The sequence below is a fragment of the Lontra canadensis genome, unplaced genomic scaffold (genome assembly GCF_010015895.1).
Source record: "Lontra canadensis isolate GAN:19392208 unplaced genomic scaffold, GSC_riverotter_1.0 scaffold21, whole genome shotgun sequence".
NCBI classification, from domain to species: Eukaryota; Metazoa; Chordata; class Mammalia; order Carnivora; family Mustelidae; genus Lontra; species Lontra canadensis.
In genome coordinates, this window is record NW_022631015.1 from 23,852,485 (window position 1) to 23,874,123 (window position 21,639).

A 21,639-nucleotide genomic window follows, 5' to 3' on the forward strand; every position below is an offset into this window, starting at 1 on the left:
GGGGGGGGGGGGGGAAGCAGACTCCCTGCTGAGCAGAGAGCCCCATACGGGGCTTGGACCCTGGGACCCTGGACCATGACCTGAGCCAAAGGCAGAGGCTTTAACCCACTGAGCCACCCAGGCACCCCTGAACTGATAATTTCACTGCTGGGTATTAACCGAAAGAAGATGAAAACACTAATCTGAAAAGACATATCCACCCCTACATTTATAGCAGGATTATTTACAATAGCCAACATATGGAAGCAACCCAGTCCATCAACAGATGATTGGATAAAGAAAATGTAATATATAGGTACACATATAATGGAATATTACAAAGTCATAAAAAAGAATGAGGGCGCCTGGGTAGCTCAGTTGGTTAGGGGCTGCCTTCGGCTGAGGTCATTATCCCTGGGTCCTGGGATGGAGTCCTGTGTCTGCGTCCGGCTCCCTGCTGGGAGTCTGCTTCTACCTCTGCCCCTCTTTCCTCTCAATTTCTCTCTCTCAAATAATAACTAAAGTCTTAAAAAAAAAAAAAGAATGAGATCTTGTAATTAATGACAGCATGGATGGACGTGGAGAGTATAATTTTAAGTGAGATAAGTGAGAGAAAGACAAGTACCACATGATTTCACTTATATGTGGAATCTAAAAACAAAACAAATTAAAAAAGCAGACTTAAATACAGAGAACAAACCAGGGGTTGCCAGGGGGAGGTCGGAAGGGGATGAGTGAAACATACAGGGAAGTAAGAGGCACAAACTTCCAGTTATAAAAGTAAGTCAGGGAGATGAAAAGTACAGCATAGGAAATGTAGTCAGTAATACTGCGCTAATACTGTCTGACGACAGACGGTCACACTTGTCATCCTGAGCAATGAGTAATGTTGAATCATGTTGTACCCCTGAAAGTAAGACTACACTAATTATACTTAAAAAAAAAAAAAAAAAGTTGCCTCAATGGCTCCAAAGCCCTTGTTCTCTCCATTACATCACACACACACTATATAACCTGCCACGTTGCTGTAATTTCTACCAGCGAAATTCGTTCTTTACTTTTAAATTCTGTTAAACCGGCCCTGCCAACGGGAAAGGTCGATACATGTATTTTTGGAAGTATTACAGCACAGCAGCCCGAGGGCACAGGTCACTGAGAGGCTCCGCGCACTCCTCCGCGCCCCAGCCGCCTCCGCACCCCGCAGCCCCGCCCGCGGCGGTCGGCTCTGGGTTCCTACTCGCAGGGCCTCGGGCCAGCAGGCGCGCAAGGAGCCTCACCGCAAGGACGAAGGAGCGCCCTGTGGCGCGGTAGCGGCCGCCCCACTTAAAACGAAGGGACACTGACCTGGCTGACAATGCGGCGTGGCTCCGCTCAGCCGCCGGGTCTAAGCGCTGAACCCACGGCGCTCAGCGGCGCGGCCCACGGGCTGCACGTCGCGTCTTGTGCGGCCGCCGCGCGCCCCGCCCACCGCTCGGGCCCGCCCTCCTGCCGAGGTTCCCCGCCCCCCGACCCCATCCGGACCGTGGTCTACTCCCGGCGGCTGGAGAGGCGGTCCGCTGTCCCACGCGGGGCGAGCCGGCCGCAGGGGGCGGGTGAAGAAGCCGAGAGAGGTGGAAGAGCGGAGAGTCGCTCCGCGGGGGAGCCCAACACGGCCGTCGGGGCGCGGCCACACGCAGACCCCCTCCGGCCGAGGGGCGCTTCCGCGTGCTTCCGTTTTTTGGAGGAGCCTGCGAGCGGTCCCACCTCCGTCTCCAGACTCCCGCGGCTCTCTGAGGAGCCCGGGAGTGCGCAGCGCCCACGTGTACCTGCGGCCGCCGCGTCCCGCACAGCCTGCTGCGCTCTGATCCCGCGCGGGACGTGGGACCCGAGTTCCTCCTCAGCCTGCGCCCAAGAATACTTAGGAAGGAGAAAAAGGGACACCAGCGTCTTCCTGCTTCTTCCCGTTTTCACACTCGGTTATATTTTATTTTGAAAATATATAGAAAAGAATTATATATAACAACATAAATATAATTAATTATACACAAATGATATAATTTTGTCCGGTAGAGGTATTTGATATATGTATATCTGAAATATATATACCAGAATTCACCCGCAAGACTGCAGGTTATACACACACACATGCCAGAATCCCTCAAATCTACTGCCTGTACCCTCCCCCTCTTCCTCTCCCTCAAGGCTCCCTTAAGTTCTGTCTTTTAAGTCTCTGAATCTTCTCTAATGTGGAGCGGAACAAAATCAAGGATTTTTTTTTCTTTTACATTTGTGTAAGTGTCACGCATATAACTTTCTGAAATGTGTACTTTGACAAAATGGGGAGTGCTAACAAGATCTACAAAACAACTCAGTCAATCGGGCTTGGAGAGGAGACAAAATTTTATATTTAATTCATTCAGACCGACCCCTCTTCAAACAGATGTTTTTCATAAAGACTTGAGGAGGTTAATGGCCAAATTAAGTGAGGAACAACTTGTTTTCAATTCTTCTTCAGAAAAGAGAAATCTTTCTTTTTGCCACAAATGGTCTCAATGTCCTGCCTACACAAGGAGGATCGTCATATGCCTGATGTCGGATGCCACTTCGGATCGAGTTCACTAAAAAGAGAGTAACAGACCTTTTGAGATTCAGACAGTCCCGTCTGAACTAGAAAACTAGACTAAAACCTCACATTTTGCAAAATTACTAGTATTTGAACGGCATTACTTTCTACCTTGTGTTACGATACAGAATTTAAAAACATTGTTTTAGCTCCCTGTGGATAGGTTTTGCCGAGTTTAGATTTAGTGTGATGGGTTGGTTTATCTACAAAGACTAATGTCAATTAAAGAACATTTAAGGATGGTTTTGGAGAGTTTAATCCTATACTTCTTTCTTCCTCCTCCTCATTCTGTTAATTATCCTGTTAGAATTGCAGATTGAAGTACTTTCAATCCTATTTATAAATTGAGTCAAATTGGGTAAATTCATTTCTCATAATAAAAAATGCTCATTGCTAAGTTCTTATCAGTTCCTGTGTCTCCTTATTTTTTAAAATTTTTTATTTTTTTAATTTTTTTCCTTTTCGAAAACCAGTGGATGCTCCCGTTTTTCTTCTCCAGGGCTATGGACCTTTGAGTGTCAGTTCCGACCGGGTGCTGGATTATTTAAAAAAAAAAAAAAAAAAAAAAAGTGGGCGCGGCTAGGGCAGACCCGGGAACAATACCAGTGAATCATCAACCAGCACCGACACGCTCATACCCTTGCGCAGAGATGGCATCGTCTGCGAGTGAGCTAAACAGTGTGGTTCCTTCGATAGCTCAGTTGGTAGAGCGGAGGACTGTAGTGGAAGCTCCCCAGGCATCCTTAGGTCGCTGGTTCGAATCCGGCTCGAAGGAGTTCGCTTTTTGCGTCGTTTTTTTTTTTTTTAAATCCCCACCTTGAAAAGGCGTATCTCAGCTACATATATCCTCGATGTACATCTACTAAGGCTGTTCCCAATGTACGGCGAACCCAATTTTTAAAATTATTAATTTCTGTAACAATGACTAGTACGCGCCATCAGACGTCCACCCCATACTTTACATACAATACATCTGGGGGCCGCCGAGATATACCGAGCTCAGACGAGGCGGAGCAGAGGCGGCCCCACTGGGCAAGGGGTGTGTAGACGCGTCTCCGCACCGGCACCCGGGATCCGCAACCCCGGGAGGAAAGACGCTGCCTGCGTAGGCAGGACACGACCTGCGGGTAATTGGTGGGACAGGCGCGCCCCCTGGTGGGCTTAGAGTCCCGGGTCTCTGGAAAGGTGTTTTTGCCCGTGAAGGATGCGGAACCCCGGGCATTCGGCTAGCCTCAGGGCCGGTTCAAATTCAGGGGCACTGCTCCCCCTTCTCGGTTTAATTCTGTAACCGTGGCTTTCAATCTTGGCTGAAAAAAGTTGGTGGATATAGAATCGCCTGGGCAGATTTTACAAAGCGCCTTTGCTTGGGCCAGTTTAAAGGTGGGACCTAGGCACTGGTAGTTTGAAAACCTTCCGGGTGACATTTACTGGGCCGCAAGATTTGAGAACCACTGATACAAGAGAAACAAAAATTTTAGAATTAACAATGACAGACGGGGGGATGGGTAGAATTTTCTACCCATTTGGGGAACTAGCTCAAAAGATCGAGATCTCTCTTAACAAAAGAAAGCATTTGCTAATTTGGGGCCACTTCTGCCCTATCTCAAAAATGTGATACCAAACACCTGTGGAAGAGCCCTCAACTACAAAGATCAAAGTAAAAAGAGTTGTGTGAGAATTTTGTCCCTGGCAATTTTTTGTATTTTCCTTCCTATGCTTCCGAGCTTTCATTCTTTAACGATTCGCAGACTCTGGTGTATGTCAGAACACAGACGCCCAGGCGGGTAGTGGTTTGAGACCCACTCCCTAAAACGAATTGGAAACTTACCCCTATGAAGATTGGTCTAAACTGGTAGCTCCTGATTAACTTCTCGCTCCTTGAAAGCGACCTGGGACAAAAGAATAAAGAAGAAAAATGGTCCATTTTTCTTTTCAAAGAAAAGAAATGCAAAGTTTACCAGATAGCCCTGGGCTGAGCTTCTCCCCTAGGCACCACAGAGGTTCTCCATCCTCCCGTAATTCTGCCATAGTCCAGGATCAGAATCAGCATTACCACCCGCACCTCCGAAGACGCGGCCAGAAGACCCCAGAGGAGGAAGAGGGCATGTATAAAAAACAAGTCTCAAACATACCTACACATCATATGACTTCACCATCATTAAGAAATGGGAATCATTCTTTCCAGTTTGAAGAACTTGAGGTTGCCCTCAGTAGGTCGGATATGTGAGAAATAGATTCCGAGAGTAAAAATGTAATATTAATGCATAAATAATTGAAGTGTAGATTTGTAAATCCACCTGGCAGGGACCGATATTCAAATCTGCAAAAACGTGAGCAATCCTAAAGAACTCAGCCACGCCTATCCCAACACTGTATGGGGACGAAGGATGGAGAGAGCGTGGCTTTGGAAGGAAACGCCATCCCTGTTAGGAAATGGGCCTTGCTCTCGGCTGTAAAGTGTTAGCTCGGTATTCAGAGCAGGCGCACAGGGAGCATAAAACTGGAGAATGCGGGCATCGATCCCGCTACCTCTCGCATGCTAAGCGAGCGCTCTACCATTTGAGCTAATTCCCCGCTCCGGCGCGCGGCCGCGCCTCTCTTACTCACTCCACTCCCTGCGGTCATTCGCGGCGCGTAGCCGGCTGTTCGCGGTCGGCCTTGACCACGCGAACCAAGCGCGGGGCCGCAGACAAGAGGCTGTTGCGTCCCTCGGCGCCGCCTACCACCTGTCGTCCTACGGTTCCGGATCCCGTCGGTCCAAGATCTCAGACGGCAGGCGGAGTCCGGGCCAGGGAGGCCTCGGAAACTCGTCTTAGACACTGGGCAAGAAGTCAACCCGGAATCCGCTCCGAGGAAACAGGGAACCGGAAGGAGATGGCAGGTGCCTCCAGGAGGGAAAACCAAGCTTCTCAAGCAACGAGGGTCGGCTTTGGCCTTCGCAATGGTTCCTGACAATCCCTGCACCCCTAAATTTTCCACCAGTTGACTCTACTGGCTCCAGAAGCAGATTCTCCAGAGTCCCTACAGACGCCTCTTAAGATCACCTGTCTGGCTTTAAAACAACAAAATAACGACAACAACAACGACAATACACCGCCTGTGGACACATGGCCAGGAGGGGGCGCGCGTCCCACTTAATTTCTCCTTCCATTCTGGCTTCTGGAGTCCAGAGTTTGTTCAAAGGGTACAAGTTATTTTCTGTTTTTCTAAGGTAAACATTACTAGGATGCTAAGATAATTATGACTGCAGGCTTAGATCCAGAGTCTTTGCAAAAAGACAGTAGTCGGTCTTTTTCTTCTGGACCTGTTGGGTACCAGGTACCAGGGACTGTGCTAGGTGCTGGTTGGGAGCCAGGAGCCCATCCCGTGCAGGAAATCCATATGAAGGCCTTCAATAGACGTCTACACCTTCAACTATTTCTTTGCCTGATAACCCATCTTTAGAGACTTCCTCTCTTTGATTTCGTGTTATTTTTTACTCTCAATAACACTGAAGCAAGTGATCAAATGCAAATGCAGGAGAAACATCTCATTTAAGAAAGTGAGTCTATGTCTCTATGCAGAGCAGGCCTTTCCAAGACCCTTAAAACACCCTTAATATTTGGTCTTCTTTTTTGCCTTTTCATTGCAATCAGGGCTGATAAAAATGGGTGAATAACTTTCTGAGGGGAGAAACCTTCCACCTACTTGCCTCCTCACAACTTAGACAATAGAGTTCAGGTGTTCCAAGTGGGTGTAGAAACCACCATTCATTCCAAAACTTGGTGCAAGGACAGCTTTAACCGGATTCTCTCCATCATCTAGGTGTTTTCTCCCCACTCTTCCCGTGACAGAATTTGCAGAGCGACAGAAGTCAGCTTGGCCTTCACTCATTTTTTTTCTCCCTGTTCATTTTCCATGATTCCCCTAGGGGTGTAGGTGTGGAATTTTAGTGACAGAATGTAGCCCAATTCCATAGTTCACATTCACGGATTGGGCATGACTGACTGAACTGGGAGTGCTGGTTTCCAGTAATGCTAGATTGGGGATTACATTTTACAACACTCAGTTTCCACAGAGGTTAAATGAAAATCAAGACTATTATTTTAAAATTCACATGGAATGCTTACCTGGCAGGGGAGATACCATGATCACGAAGGTGGTTTTCCCAGGGTGAGGCTTATCCATTGCAATCCGGATGTGCTGACCCCTGTGATTTCCCCAAATGTGGGAAACTCGATTGCATAATTTATGGTAGTGGGGGACTGCGTTTGTGCTTAAAAAAATAATAATAATAAATAAAATAAAATTCACATGGAAATTTTACCAGTTGTTAAGCTATTGACTCAATGCTAGCTTCTCTGCTCTGGTCTGAATTGTTTTCCCTCCAAATTCTCACGTTTCAGCTCTAACCCCCAATGTGACTGTATTTGAAATGGGGACGTAGTTAAGGTTAATAAGGTTGTAAGGGTGGGGTCCTGAGATCATGGGATTAGTGTCTTGATAAGGGGGAAACACCAGAGAGCTCACTGTGTGTGTGAAGACACAGCCAGGACACGACCATCTGCAAGCCAAGAAGAGGGTTCTCACCAGGAACCGAATGACCATCACCTTGGTCGTGACTTCCAACCTCCAGCACTGTGAGAAAAATTAATTTCTGGTACTTTGCCACAGCAGCCTGAGCAGACTAAGACAATAATCCTTTTTAAACCTGCTGTGTGATGAAGGAGTTGAGACTCTGTAAACCACATTACTGATGTCCTGCTTGGCCCCCCGTTAGGCTTTGCCAGAAGGGAAGCTAGAAGAAGAATGCAAGACTGGAGAAGGACGGAAGGTGGGCTTACTCATTCGTGTTTCCCTTCTGGGAATTTCCTGTTTCTTGAAGCGTTAACCCAGTAACCAGCACCAGCCCAAAATTTCACCACTTGTTGGCAACTTTGCTATTTTCCACTTGGTATTCAAGGCATGGGAAGGACACCCGATAATGTCAAGAGAAACCGTCCACTTCTTAGGATTCTTTTCCTCTAGCTGCAAATTCTCTATTAGGAACATTGGAAGAAAAGTTACTAGGCGCTATGCTCTTAGTTTCTCATGGAAAGGGATTTAATTACTGAGTTCAGAACAGCTATATGCTTTCAACATTTCGCGTAGGAGGCACTGGTGATGGCCATTTGAAGAAAAATTTGGAATGTTTTCAATAATATAGTTTTGTAGAAATTTTGTTTTAATAAGCACACATGTTTTATAGATAAATTCACTTATTTTTTCCTTAAATACATTAGAGGAAGGAATTTTGCTCCAGATAGTGTAGCATGTTTTCCCTCTGTGTCTAGTTTTTGCAGTTGGTACAAGGAACTGATCAGTCTCTGTTGAAACTCAATGTTGGGTGATTTGATTTGGAAAAGGAATATTTATATTTCCATTTAAGAATTTTAAGGATTTGTGTTTCATTTTAATCGCCCTATTATAGCTATGCAATATAATATGAACCACCCAAATCAATTATCCAACTAAAAAAATTTACACACACACAGGCACACACAGAACATATTTTTCATCATTATAGTTATGAACATGTATGATTTCCCATTAGAATTTCAGAACGGAGTACTGCAGTGTGCCAAAATGCAGTGGGCATTGCTCTGTTCACAACTCTGAGAAGATCCAACCTAGTTGTCTGCATTTAGGGCACTATAACATTTATTGAGCAATTTTTTACACTTTTTAGAGAAGAAGGAGGAAGTAACCAGAGAGGAGGGAAGGAAATCGGGTGTAATTCAAGGCATTACTTTCAGCTATATTATTCCTAGGGTAGAAGGATATGGGATACGCTTTGGGTTTTTTCTTGAAACAGACAAGTAATATCCTAACGTCTTAGATGTACAACTCAATGAATTTATAAACCCACGGTCCAGCTTAACCAGATCACCATATCAAATACATTCGGTGTCTAAGCAGACAGCTTAAAGTTGTACTTTTTCTCTAAAAGTGAATATGCACATTATCAACACAGAAACCATCCGGACAGACATTATTTTAGGAATCCTATAATACCCTCTCCCATGAGTCCTTCGATAGCTCAGTTGGTAGAGCGGAGGACTGTAGATGTTGACAGTTGGGCATCCTTAGGTCGCTGGTTCGAATCCGGCTCGAAGGACAAGACTTTTGGAAGTCCCAGGCTCCTCCAACGAAGCCACCGTAAAATTTAGATCCTTCGGGAGGACAAGTGGCGCTTTCCGTGGACACGAGGACGCGCTGAGCTCTTATTTGCGGAGCGGGCGGCCACGGTGGCGGTTGTAGGGAAGGGCCGCCGGCTCTGCGGAGGACCTTCCCAGCGGGCTTTGTCCACCTTTTCCCGCGTGAAGCGCAGCGGTGCAGACAGCCTCCCGGGCTCTCCGGCTCCGCGGGTCCCGCACGCAGCTCTCCCGACCCGCGCCTGAAGGAGGGCGCACGCGCGTTGCAGCCGGGCGCGCCCCGCCCCCAGGACTCCAGACCCCGCCCCCGGGGAGTTGTGTCCTCGTGGCCGCGGGGATCCCGGGTCACCCCGGTGATTCCTGAAGAGGCCTTTTATTGGAAAAATTTCAGACCCACCCAAAGGTGGGCAATAGCATCATGAACTTCACCGGACCCGTCGCCCACATACAGCCACCCTGTTGGCACCTTCTACCCCAAATCCACATCCCTGACCTTTCTGCACAGATCCGAGATGTGGACAGGACCAGCCCATCAGCTCTGACCCCTCTGCACACGCCAAGAGTGGAAGACAATTCACATACTGCGGAGGTCCCCGGGCTGGGACGCGGCCGCAGAAAACAAGGTCGAGCGCGTCCGCGCCCAGCCATCAGGACTAAAGGTGGGGAACAAGACAGCGGCCCGCTTTCCTATAGCTTTCAGCCACAAAAGAAACACGGCACACACACGTGACCCAGTCATGTCACGTCTCAGAGAATAGCATGCTCAGTCTGTTTACTCATAGCTTGCTGTACCACTCAGCATTTAAAAATTATCTTGAATGGTAGTTTTCAGGAGCAGCGAGGAACTAGGAGGGTTTGAAGACTCCTGCTATAATCTCGTCTGTCTCTGGGAAACCTGTTCCCACTCAACGGCTAGGAGAAGCTACCAAGAAAAAAGGAAAGCAGTCTGAATTCTGAGAGGAGAAGGGCGGTCACTGTGGCTGACGTGGCAGGTGACACAGAGCCAGGGAAATGCCTCTGTCCAAGCATTTAAATGAAGTCCTTTCTGCTGGAGCTCCTGCAGTTTCCGATCTTGAAAAATTGCCGTGGTATGTTCAAATTCCAATCCAAGATTTGTATTCACTCCAATAAATTGATTCTACTTTTAGCTCAACACTTAGGAATTCCACAAAGAACCTCAGCCTTTTATTAGCAATTATGTCAGAAAACTTTCCTAGAACCCATTCCTTGGAGTTACTGAAAAAAAAAAAAAATACATCTCTTAATGTAGTATAAAATGACACTAGGCTAACAGGTAGGCTCTTGGCAAAAATTGAACGGGCTTTTTCTTCACTCACTGATAAAACATGGACAATTGTAAAAAAAAAAAAAATCTCAATACTCTTACCATATATCTTGGCACAGAAGTTCACACATTTTTGGTTGGTATTTTCCTCAGAGAGGAATAAGCCTTCTTAGTGGATTCAGACTTTCAAATTTCCTGTGTGTATCTACCTGAATAGGTTACCTTACAGTGTAGCCACAAGCATTGCCCCCACTCCCGCTGATCATGGTGGCTCATAACCGGAAACTCTTACTTCTGTGTCATATAAATCATGGTTTGGCTGGCGAGTTCCTCTCCGTTCTGGGACACTGACTTGTAGATCCTCTACAACTCAGATCGTAAGTTATTTTGTCAGGGTAAGGGTACGGAAGGGTGTGGTGGATTGCTCATTAGCTCTCAAACTTCCAGAAGGGACACCCAACAGTGGCATTTAGGAGAACTACAACTGTTGGATATAATACACTATTATACCAGGTTGAAAGTACTGGAAATTTTAAAATGTGGTAAAAACAAATTTGTGTAATGGTATATAATATGTTGAGAATAAGTACCATGAGCAAAAGGAAAGAAAACAAGTTAACTGGGAATCTGACAAGGAGGTAGTGCGCAGCAAGACATGGCCTGCTCAGAAAGACATCAAACTGATGCTCAAGTTTTTGTGTGGCTGATTAGTTTTGTTTTGCTTTGAATGACCTCTCTGGAAATGTAACTTAAACACAGCAAAATTCCTTCCTAAGGAGTTTGATGAGTCTTGAAAATTATATGCAATCTTCTAACCACCATAACACTCACGACAGAGAACCTTTCCATCTCTCCAGAAAGCTGGCCTGAGCCTTCAGAAGCACTGACCTGCTTTCGGTCACAGCACTTCTGCTTTTGCCAGATGGTTCTAGGTCAGACTCGTATAGGCTACAGCTTTTGCATCCGGCTCCCTCCGTTTAGTGCAACGCTGTGGAGACTCATCATTGTCATGTGTGTATCCGCAGTTCACTCCTTATCGTCTAGTCCACTGTAGGGCTGTGCTGCTACAATTTGTTTTTACATTCCGTGGCTGATGAAATTTTTTAGTTTTTATTATTATTAATAAAACTGCTCGTTATGAACTGAATTATGTTGGCCCCCCCATTCATATATTAAGGCCCTAAATTCCAGTACCTGAGAATGAGACTATATTTGGAGACAGGGCCTTGAAAGAAGTTACTACATTCAAATGAGGCTGGTAGGGCGCCTGGACCCAATCTGACTGCTTTCTTTGTAGGAAAAGGAGATTAGGATACAGAGACACTAGGGGTAGGAGTGTACAGAGCAATGACCATGTACAGAGGAAAGAAGAAGGCTCCTTTCTCCAAGCCAAGCAGAGGTCTCAGAAGAAATCAGTCCCACTGACACCTTGATCTTTGACTTCCAGCCTCCAGAACTGGGAGGAGATGAATTTCTGTTTAAGTCTCCCAGTCTGTGGTATGTTGTGACGCCAGTCTTCACAAATTATTACATGGCTCTAAGTATTTTGTGTATAAATCTTTGTGTGGCCATGTGTTTTATTTTCAGTAAATGTACAGGCATGCGACTGCTGGGTCCTACAGTAGGTGTATATTTACCTTTCAAAGAAACTACCAACTGTGACCCAGTGTGGGCCATACCATTTTACAGTCTTATAGCAAAGGACGAGAGCTCGTTTCTCTACATCTTGGACAATACTTGGAACAGTCTTTTAAATATTAGCCATTCATATTTGTAACTAACAAAACACATTCACATGTCCTACCCACGTTTATGGGGCAGGGATTATTCAGATATTTTGAGAGATGGGTGAAATCTTGGGGCCGTCTTAGAATTTTGCCTCCTATGATGAGTGTAGAGGCTTGTCATGTGGTTTTAATTCACATTCCCTCGACTAACGATGTTTACCTTTCCAGGTAGTTGTCATCTGTATATCTTCTTTGGTGACGTGTCTGTTGAAATTCTTCCCTTTTTTAAAAAAAATTGAATTGTTTGCCTCCTTACTGAGTTCTAGGAATGCTTTACATATTCTGGATATAAGTCTTGTCTATCAGGTGTTTGTCCTGCAAATATTTTCTCCCAGTCTGTGTTTCTTTTTCTTTTTTTTTTTCATTTTCTTAGCAGTATCTTTTGAAAAGCAAACATTAAAATTTTGATGAAGCCCAAGTTATCATTTCTTTTTCTTTTATACATTGTATTTTTTGTGTTCTTTGGTGTTCTAAGAATTTTTTTTGCCTGAACAAAGGTCACAGAGATTTTCTTCTGGAAGAAGACATTTAGGCCTCTGGTCAAATTTGAATTATTTTATGTGGTATTGATGTAGGGTCAAAGATTTTTTTGTTTTATATACGAATATCCAGTTGTATCAACATCAGTTACTGAAAGCTTATCTTTTCTCTATAGAATTATCTCGTTGCCTATGTTAAAAATCAATCAATAGTATTTTTAACAAATGGTGGTTGAACTGAATATCCACATACCAAAAAAATGAATCGAAACAGTTAACTCAAAATTATCATACACCTAAGTGTAAATTGCAAAACTATAATATTACTAGAAGATAACAAAGGGAAAAGTGCTTAAGTTATCCCTTGAGCACAAGGATAACTTTGTGTGTGTGTGATAACTTTTTAGATGCAACACCAAAGGCATACGTCATGAAAAAAAATTGTTAAGTTGGACTTCATTAAAATTAAAAACTTCTCCAAAAAGACACTGTCAAAAGAATAAGAAGAGAAGCCACAGACTGTGAGAAAATATGTGCAAAGAACATGTCTGATAAAGGACTGCTCTTTGCTATAAAAAGACCTTTTAAAACAACAATAAAATAAACAACTTGGACAAAAGATCTGCACAGCTCACCAAAGATATACCGGTGTCAAATAAAAGATCCCCATCATATGTAATCAGGGAATTGTAAATTGAAAAACCAACAAGAAGCCACTACATGCCTATTAGAATGGCCAAAATACAAAACACAGCACCAAGTGCTGGTGAGGATGTGAGGTCAACAGGAACTCTCATTCTGAGGCTCATAATTTGCATTTTCCTAATGAATAATAACATTGAGGATCCTTATCATGGGCTTATTGGCCACCTGTACATTTTGTTTGGTGAACTATCTATCCAAATCATTTATTTGCCTATTAAAAAAATGGCTCACTATTGAGTCATACAAGTGGGTTATACATTCGGGATCCAAGACCTTCATTACTTATCCCTTAGACACTTACCTAAATGTTTTGCATGTATTTTTCCCCTGTCCTGTCACTTGCCTTTTAATTAAGTTCTTTAGCATCTTTTGAGGTTTTTTTTTTAGACTTTGATTAATCTAATTTATCATTTTTCTTTGTAGTTTATGCCTTTTGTGCTCTAAGAAATTTTTTGCTTAACCTAAAGTTACAGAGATTTTTCTCCTAGTTTTTCTTCTAGAAGTTTTATAGTTTTAGTTATTATGTTTAAGTCTCCATCCATTTTGTGTTCTGTCCATTATGCTGTGGAGGGTCTGAGTTCATTTAGTAGCGTGTGTTTATCCACCTTGTCCAGCACCATTTGTTAAGGTCTCTCTGGTCAACACTGAATTATCTTGGTGCCTCTGTCAAAATCCACTGATTATGTGTATGTGCTGGTATATTTTTCTGGACTCTCTCCAGCTGTATAGTAAGTCTTGTAACCAGGTAGAGTCAAGTCCTCTAACTTTGTTCTTCCCCTTCACAATCATTTTGGATATTTTGCATCTTTTGTAGTCTATATACATTTTAGAATCAGCTTGTCATTTTTACAAAACTGCTCACTGAGATTTCGATTGGGATGGCGTTACGTGTGTAAGTCAATTTAGAAGACTTTGCCTCTGAAAAATGTGGAGTTTTCTGTTATAGAATGTGTTGTTTTTATTGTACTTTTTGTTAAATTTATCCCTAAAAATTTCACTTTTTATACCCTTCTGAATGGTATTGTATATTTCAAGTTCAATAAACCAGAATACTTATTAATAAATAGGATTATAATTTATTACATCTGTGGCCTGTAGCTTGGGTAAACTTATTATTTGCAGTAGATTCTTCAGCATTTTTTTCATAATCATCACATCATATGTGAATAGAGACAGTTTTGCCTTTCCTTTTCAAATCTATGCTTTTGTTTCTTGACTTGTACTGGCTAGAACTTCCAGGGCAATGCTGACTAGAAGTCAAGGTCGGATATCCTTGTTCTAGACCTGATCTTAGCGACAAGGCATTCAGTCTTTCACTATTCAATACGCTAATGGTAGGGCTTTTCAATATGTCTTTTACAGGTAGATTAAATTCCCTTGTGTTACTAGTTGGCAGAAATGTAATCCATGAAAGCATCCTAATTTTGTCATGTTTGTTCTGCATCTATTGAGATCATAGAGGTCTCTTCTAGTCTGATAATAAGATTAAATTGCTTTCTAATAAATTCTTACTTACACTTTAACTTTTCATCTGGTTTCGTTTTTTGGGAGCTTCTTTTCCCACTTGAAAAATTCAGGCAACATTTACATAAAATGTCCCTTTTTAGTGCCATGAGTTCTGACAAACGTATAGTCACATAACCACACCCACAATGAAGATATGAAATAGTTACATCACACCCCCAAGCTTCTCCCAGCTCCTTTTATAGTTAACTCCTTCCCCTGCAATTCCAACCTGCTAACTACTGGTATTTTTATTCCTTTAGTTTTGTGCTTATATAAGAATGTTCTATGCAGCCTTTTGCATCTGCCTTCAGGATAGGGAAGATGCATCCGTCATTACATCAAGAGTTTGCTCCTTGTGACTGCTGAGCATTCCGCTGGAATATGGTCTGCAGGCTTCAGGAGCCGGCGAGTTCGAATCAGTTAGCTAGAGAAGCATTTCAGACTTAAATCAACTCTGCGACACCACTCAACTGAGACAGAGCCTCTGGGATCTCAAATGAGCACTTGGACATTACCTAGCACTGGCTGATGAGAAACATACGGAACCTTTCTCAGGTCCCTTTGTGCCCTTTGTGAAAATTGGGTTGGAGGGGAGGTGGGTAGAGGGGACAGGGTGACTGGGTGACGGGCATCGAGGAGGTTACTGGATGGAATGAGCACTGTTACATGCGACTGATGAATCACTAAATTCTATCCCTAAAACTAATAATACACTATATGTTAACTAACTTGGATTTAAATAAACTCTAAAAAAAAAAAAAAAAAGAGCGCGCGCGAGAGAGAGAGAGAGAGAGAGAGACTGGTAGATCAGGTAAGAGGAAAATTTTGACTGACCTACTGGAAAAGCTAGAGTTACACAAGAAAAAGACAGATACTGAAGATGAGTAGACACTTGGAAAGTCAAAAGCCAATGAGCACTGGCTAAGAGAGAGAGTTTGGAAGTTTATAAGAGAGAAAAGAGAAAGAAATTTGGATTCTCTGCTGTGTTATGGCAAGGGAGGCTTCTGAGATGAGGAGAGACGTCTGAAAGGAAGTGTCCTGTGTGATGAATACTGTGTCCATCTGTGTGTGTTCGAAGACACTTAAGTAAAATTTAAACATTTTTTTCCATGAAAAACAAGAAAGAAAATTGGGGAAGCTTTTATTTGAGAGACAACATGAACTTAGATCCTAGAGTTTGGCTGCTTTCATGTCTATGGTGTTCAAGGCTCTGCCACAGCACTCAGTGTATGGAAGCAATGGTTGTTTCTCTAAGGCTTTTCTACTTTAGCTTCTCACACTTCCCCCAGATTAAGTTAGATTATTGCAAAGAAATGTACCAGCCCATATATTCTTAGTTTCTCATGAGATATCTGAATAACTGAATTAAATATGAATTCTGTGTTGCAGATTCCTCATGGAAATCACTGGATAGGACCTTTTGAAGAAAAATTTGTTTTTTCAAGACTATAGTTAGTCTTTTTTAATAAAGAAGATTTTTAATAAAATTTTTATTTTAAATAATGAAAGATTTGTAATAAAAAATAATCTTTTTTAAGTTCACCAGAAAGCCTTCCTATAGATACATCATCAAGAAAAGTCTGTCCAGATGGCTTCCTGCTTTCTCCACTGGTGTTCAGCCAGGAAGCCAAAGGCTGTTATAGGTGTTCATTAGCAGTAGACAGCATCCCTACAAACAGAGGTCTACAGTACTTTTTTTTTGATTGGGTAGGGGTGTTTCATTTATTTGCTCCCCTAAATATAAGCCACTCAATTCCTAAACACACACACACACACACACACACACACTGCTTCTCATGTTTTGGGTGGAGTACTTCTGTGTCTATACATTATTTTCATTCTTTCAAAAAGAGTTGCAACGTTTCCAAAATGAACTCAGCAGTATGTCCACTTCAAGACAATAGATTCCTCTTTAACCCAGCATAAATTATCATTTATCCATCATTTTAATAGAGAGGCGGTGAGTAGAAGGGACAGAGAGACAGCAGGAGAAATAAGGGTGATGGCCCTATCTATATTCTACATAAGCAAGCAGAACATGGAACGTGGATGGTATTTTCTTTCTTTTTTTTTTTTAAAGATCTAAATCAGAAAGTAAAACACACAAAACTTAAGTGTTCAAGGGTATTAATTTTTCAATATACCTCTATGATTACCACTCCTACCAGTTTTAGAACATTTCTAGCACTCTAGAAAAAGCATTTGCCTGTAATTTTAAAAAGATGATTAAAACCACGGGGATAAACATTATTAGCGGTATTATAACAAGCCCTATCACCAATCCTTCGATAGCTCAGTTGGTAGAGCGGAGGACTGTAGATGGTTGACCATGGTCATCCTTAGGTCGCTGGTTCGAATCCGGCTCGAAGGATTCACCCTTTTGATAGGTTTCCATTGATACCGCTTGCGTGGACTCTTCACGCAGGGAAAAAACAAAAACAAAAACTTGAACAGTTGGGAACATTGTCATTTGTGCTCACAGACGAATTTGTAAGGCTGAAAATAATAATAAAAAATAAATAAATGATCCACAGGCACATACACGAGAACCTGCGTCTTTGTAAGATCTGGTCTCCAGGGAGACTGACTTCTCATGGAGTTTAAGCAAGGGTGATGGGGCGCGTGGAGAACGGGAAGGACCTTTTCATTTCATTTTGGAGGTCCCATGGTCTTTCTGTTATGTTGATACTTCAGTGAATAAACACTTTATTAATGGCAGTTTCAAATACACACAAAGTAGAGAAAACAGCATCAATTACCGGCAGAGGCGTCACACCCGTACGCTGGCATCCTCTATTCTCCCACGTGCCCCCTTCCTACTCCCGACCTTTTAGAAAAAATACCAAGATGCGCTCTCTTCTCATCCATCGTCGCTCAGTGTTTTGAAGACATGAGGAATTCAACGCGGGCCAGAGTCTGTTTCTCTCACCGCCCCCCTCACTCCTCCAAAAAAGAAGTTCACTTCCATAAAATTAATGAAACTGGTGTGAGAACTCGAGGAGGCTGGTTTCTTAAGCCTGTCGCCCACTCCACGGAAGAGCGAGGCGCCAGGTTCCGGCAGAACTATACTGGGAGGCTGCCTGGCCGGAGCTGTCCCTCGGACGGGAGCAGTTGACCCCTGGCCCGGTTCCTTTGCACAGCTGCCAGTTCAAGCAGGATAGGAAATTCTGTCCCGCTGCAGCGAGGACGGATTTATACTCTCCTTACACTCGCCCGGGGTCCCTTCCAGAGAGCCGGCTGCACCTTCGGTCCGCATCCCTGGCCGCTGGTTTTAGCAGGCCGCCCAGCAGCAGGTGCGCGTGGGAGGAACCGCGGAGCCAAGAGCGCGCGGACGGCGCCCCCTGCCGGGAGGGCTCCGCTCTTCGTAAAGGGGCTGTGCCTGGCTCCGGCGGGACAGAGGCCTCAGCAGGGGCGCAAGGACAGCCCACCCCGCCGCCCAGCCGGGCCGGCAGCAGACACGCGCTCCGGGAGAGCGGGGTTAAGCGCGCCGCCCCGGGGTCGCCTCAATCAGGGCCGTGTGTACACATGACTACAGGTGTTTATAGTATCAGTACGCATCACGGGTCAATGCCAATCGCGCTTTGAAAACAAGAGAAGTAACTATGGCCCATTAAAAATTTTTTGGACATCTTAGTCACAAAATCAAATTGAAAGTTAATATTTTAAAGTAAACAAAAGGTTTTAAACTAAATGAGGTCACAACTGAAGGCTTCAAAATCTGAATTTCCAAAACTTGCATTTGCAAAGTTAAACTACATTTTCAAACAGAAACACTCAGAACTCGAAGTTTTGAAAAATAATTCAAATTTCAAAAATCAAGACGGTTTTAAAAACTGAAGTTCAAGTCCACTTTAAAAAGGTGAATCACCCCCCCCCCCACACACACACACCGGAGTCGCACCCTGGTCCCTCGGATAAAATGCTCTTTTGGTTGCTGAGACACACAGAAACCTCTCCCAACTTCCCCAGGTTTTCTCTCATTCTCAGAAGAGCCCGCCTCCCGCGTTTTTCCCATCTCGCCGAGGCGTTCTCTAAGGCACGTTCACTTGGGGACCTACCTGCTCTACTCCCACCGCCCAAGTCCGAGCCCCGCCACTTCGGCCATTCTGAGCCTAAATCCTGCCTTTCGGCTTCAAATCCCGCGGCTGACCCGGCCCCCACTTCCGCTCTCTCCACCCAATCCGGTCTTTCCACTCATCTCCGCCCCTTCGGCCCCGCCCCCTTCCTGATGGCAGTCGCACGCGGAGTGCGGCAGACGGCGCGGAGCTTTACGGCTGCTGTGCTTCTCTTTTCCGCCGGCATGGAGGGAGAGGAGTTGGAGAGGGAAAATGTGGAGCAGGAGGCTCTGGAAGGGATAGACGAGAAACCAGAGAAGGTGGAGGAGCAGGAGGAATCCGAAGAGGCGGTTTGGGGCGCCAAAAAGAGGGTGGTGCCTGGTATTGTGTACTTGGGCCACCTCCCGCCCCGCTTTCGGCCTTTGCATGTACGGAACCTTCTCAGCGCGTATGGCGAGGTCGGGCGCGTCTTTTTCCAGCCCGAGGGTAAGTCTTTTTCGCAGGCTCTGGCTGTGCGGGGAGGAGGGTGGCGCTTGCCGGCGAGTGGGCTCGCCTCTTCGGGCCCGAGGCTCGGCGGCTGGGGGCACGGGACTCAAGGCAGGCGCCCGGACCCTTTGGGGAAGCCGGGGTTGAGTGTGGGTAGCTCAGTAAGCACAGATGAGTCTACTCCGCACACCCCCCTTTCCTGAACCGATTTTACTGGCTTGTTAAATGAGTTCACACTGAATAAAAATCTGAGAGGCGTTTTCACAAAACTGAATCCATCCCCTTTGTCATCGTGACCCAGGTCTAGCGACAGTGTATGATCACCTGACCCCAGCTTCCCTACAGGCACTTATTGAATTGGGATTAGGGTGGTTGTACATGTCTGCACATGCATTGGCGTGTGCACGTACAGAGCAGATCTGATGCAGGAGTTGAAGTCTGAGGAAAAGACTGAGACGTAGGGAAAGGATGGACCTTGGAGTTCTCTTCCGGACAAGGACCTCGAGGTGGGATCCTGGCCCGCGGACTAGTGGGAGGTGAAGTTGATTGGGTGCCGCGCCGGCTTCCTAAACCACTGCTGTGTTTTTGGCACAGACGGGTTCGTGAGGCGCAAGAAGAAGGCAGCGGCAGCCTCGACAGCGGGAGGCAAAAAGCGGTCCAAGTACAGCAAGGACTACACCGAGGGCTGGGTGGAGTTCCGGGACAAGCGAGTAGCCAAGCGCGTGGCGGCTAGCCTTCACAACACGCCCATGGGGGCCCGAAAGCGCAGCCCCTTCCGTTATGACCTATGGAACCTCAAGGTGAGGGGGTAAGCTTCTCTGTCGCATCCCATCCTCCCGCCTTCCCAGCCCCAGCCCTAGCATCTCATTTCCTTTTGTTGACCCCACTCTTTGATCTTCTTTCCGCTCCTGACATGTCCTACCCAGATCTTTTAATGTTTTCCTGTCCACAGTACCTGCACCGTTTCACGTGGTCCCACCTCAGCGAACATCTCGCCTTTGAGCGCCAGGTGCGCAGGCAGCGCCTGAGGGCCGAGGTTGCCCAGGCCAAGCGTGAGACTGACTTCTATCTTCGAAGTGTGGAACGGGGACAGCGCTTCCTTGCTGCTGAAGGGGACTCTGCCCGCCCGAATGGCACCTGGACCTTTGCCCAGCGTCCTACTGAGCAAGAGCTGAGAGCCCGGAAGGCAGCTCGGCCAGGGGGACGCGAACGGGCTCGCCTGGCAAATGCCCAGGACCAGGCTCGCTCCAACCGAGGGCTGCTTGCCAAGATCTTTGGAGCCCCACTGCCTTCAGAGAGCATGGAGGAGCCCTGAGTAGTCAAGGACTCCTGAAGGGCAGGGAGACCCTTTCCATCTCCTGGCCCTGCTTCCTGTCCTTACCTGATAACAACTACTGACAATGATTATATTATCTTTCTAAGACCAGGAGTCTGGTGGGTGCTTAGGCATAGATGTCTTCTGGGGCTCTGGTCCCCCCTCCAACTCCTGTTGCCTGGCTGAAGCACCTAATTCAGACTAGCAAGAGTATGACTACTGCAGGATGCCAGTTTTGCTTGATTCTTGACTGTCTACTTCCTGCCCAGTGAGATCCTCTAAAAATCCCACTTCCTGGGCTGAGGAAGACCTTTTACTTAAAGCTAGAGTAATAAGGCCTACTCCAGTCAGCTGTTCCACCAACTATAGATGAAGGGAAGCTGCAACATCCTTTTTATTTGAGAAGATTAACAGGGCCTGGGGGTAATGGGGTTGGACTGGGTTGGGAGCCACCTTCCAAGTAAATGTATAGAAAAGAAGAAATATATATATATATTTATATGCCTTTGTAGTTTATTGGGGCGTGGGGGGGTGTTTTATAAATTCTGACTTTTCCTCTCATGTCCCTTTTCATCCCCCTTAACTTTATTTCCTGGTCTCATAGCCACCATTCCTCCCCGACCCTCCCAATTCAGCCTGGACCCTTTTCTATGTATCGGATTAACTTCTTAGCCCATTTTATCAGTTATCTAGTTCAGCTTTTACTAAATCACTATATGAGGTATATAGTAGGTATATAGTAGGTAATAATAACAGCCCTTGGCTTCAAGAGTTGCCACTAGAAAGAGACATTAAAGAAATATATGTACAGATGGGGCGCCTGGGTGGCTCAGTGGGTTAAAGCCTCTGCCTTCGGCTCAGGTCATGATCCCAGGGTCCTGGGATCGAGCCCCGCATCGGGCTCTCTGCTCGGCAGGGAGCCTGCTTCCTCCTCTCTCTGCCTACTTGTGATCTCTATCTGTCAAATACATAAATAAAATCTTAAAAAAAAAATTAAAAAAAATAAAAAAATAATAAAAAAAAGAAATGTACAGAGGTTCTGCAGGCATCATGGTAGTTGTATCTAACAGGGAAACTAGGGGCCCTGGGAGGGTATGGTTGACTCTCCAGGAAGGTAAGCGGCGCTAAATACGCAGCTGATAACCGATCACACTCTTCAGAGATGGGTCCATTTTCACCAGGCTTTCCAGATCATTCCTGAAAAGTGAACAGAAGTCTGACTGAAACCGGTGTAGTCCTGTTGGAAACAAAAGTTGGTGGGTGAATT

The 21,639-nt window shown here is 45.2% G+C and overlaps 1 protein-coding gene, 1 long non-coding RNA gene and 5 other non-coding genes across 7 annotated transcripts; 5 read left to right on the forward strand and 2 right to left on the reverse strand.

Moving 5' to 3' along the window:
- The first annotated feature begins 3,267 nt into the window (after positions 1-3,267).
- TRNAY-GUA lies at positions 3,268-3,356 on the forward strand. Its single transcript is given in 2 exon segments — positions 3,268-3,304; positions 3,321-3,356. It is a non-coding gene; the product is annotated as a tRNA-Tyr (tRNA).
- A 1,726-nt stretch (positions 3,357-5,082) lies between these two features.
- TRNAA-AGC lies at positions 5,083-5,155 on the reverse strand. The gene has a single exon. It is a non-coding gene; the product is annotated as a tRNA-Ala (tRNA).
- Positions 5,156-6,682: 1,527 nt separating this feature from the next.
- Positions 6,683-6,841, forward strand: LOC116870115. Its single transcript, XR_004383188.1, has one exon. It is a non-coding gene; the product is annotated as a U1 spliceosomal RNA (small nuclear RNA).
- A 1,787-nt stretch (positions 6,842-8,628) lies between these two features.
- Positions 8,629-8,717, forward strand: TRNAY-GUA. The gene is given in 2 exon segments: positions 8,629-8,665; positions 8,682-8,717. It is a non-coding gene; the product is annotated as a tRNA-Tyr (tRNA).
- A 7,909-nt stretch (positions 8,718-16,626) lies between these two features.
- On the reverse strand, positions 16,627-18,686 carry LOC116870051. The gene is made up of 2 exons (XR_004383170.1): positions 18,575-18,686; positions 16,627-16,931 (listed from the first exon to the last, which is right to left on the reverse strand). It is a non-coding gene; the product is annotated as an uncharacterized LOC116870051 (long non-coding RNA).
- Positions 16,799-16,887, forward strand: TRNAY-GUA. The gene is given in 2 exon segments: positions 16,799-16,835; positions 16,852-16,887. It is a non-coding gene; the product is annotated as a tRNA-Tyr (tRNA).
- A 97-nt stretch (positions 18,687-18,783) lies between the features above and the next one.
- On the forward strand, positions 18,784-20,851 carry ABT1 (activator of basal transcription 1). The gene is made up of 3 exons (XM_032861705.1): positions 18,784-19,057; positions 19,652-19,857; positions 20,010-20,851. The coding sequence occupies exons 1-3, from the start codon at positions 18,817-18,819 to the stop codon at positions 20,370-20,372; spliced, it is 810 nt and encodes a 269-aa protein (XP_032717596.1). The 5' UTR covers positions 18,784-18,816; the 3' UTR covers positions 20,373-20,851.
- Positions 20,852-21,639: the final 788 nt, after the last annotated feature.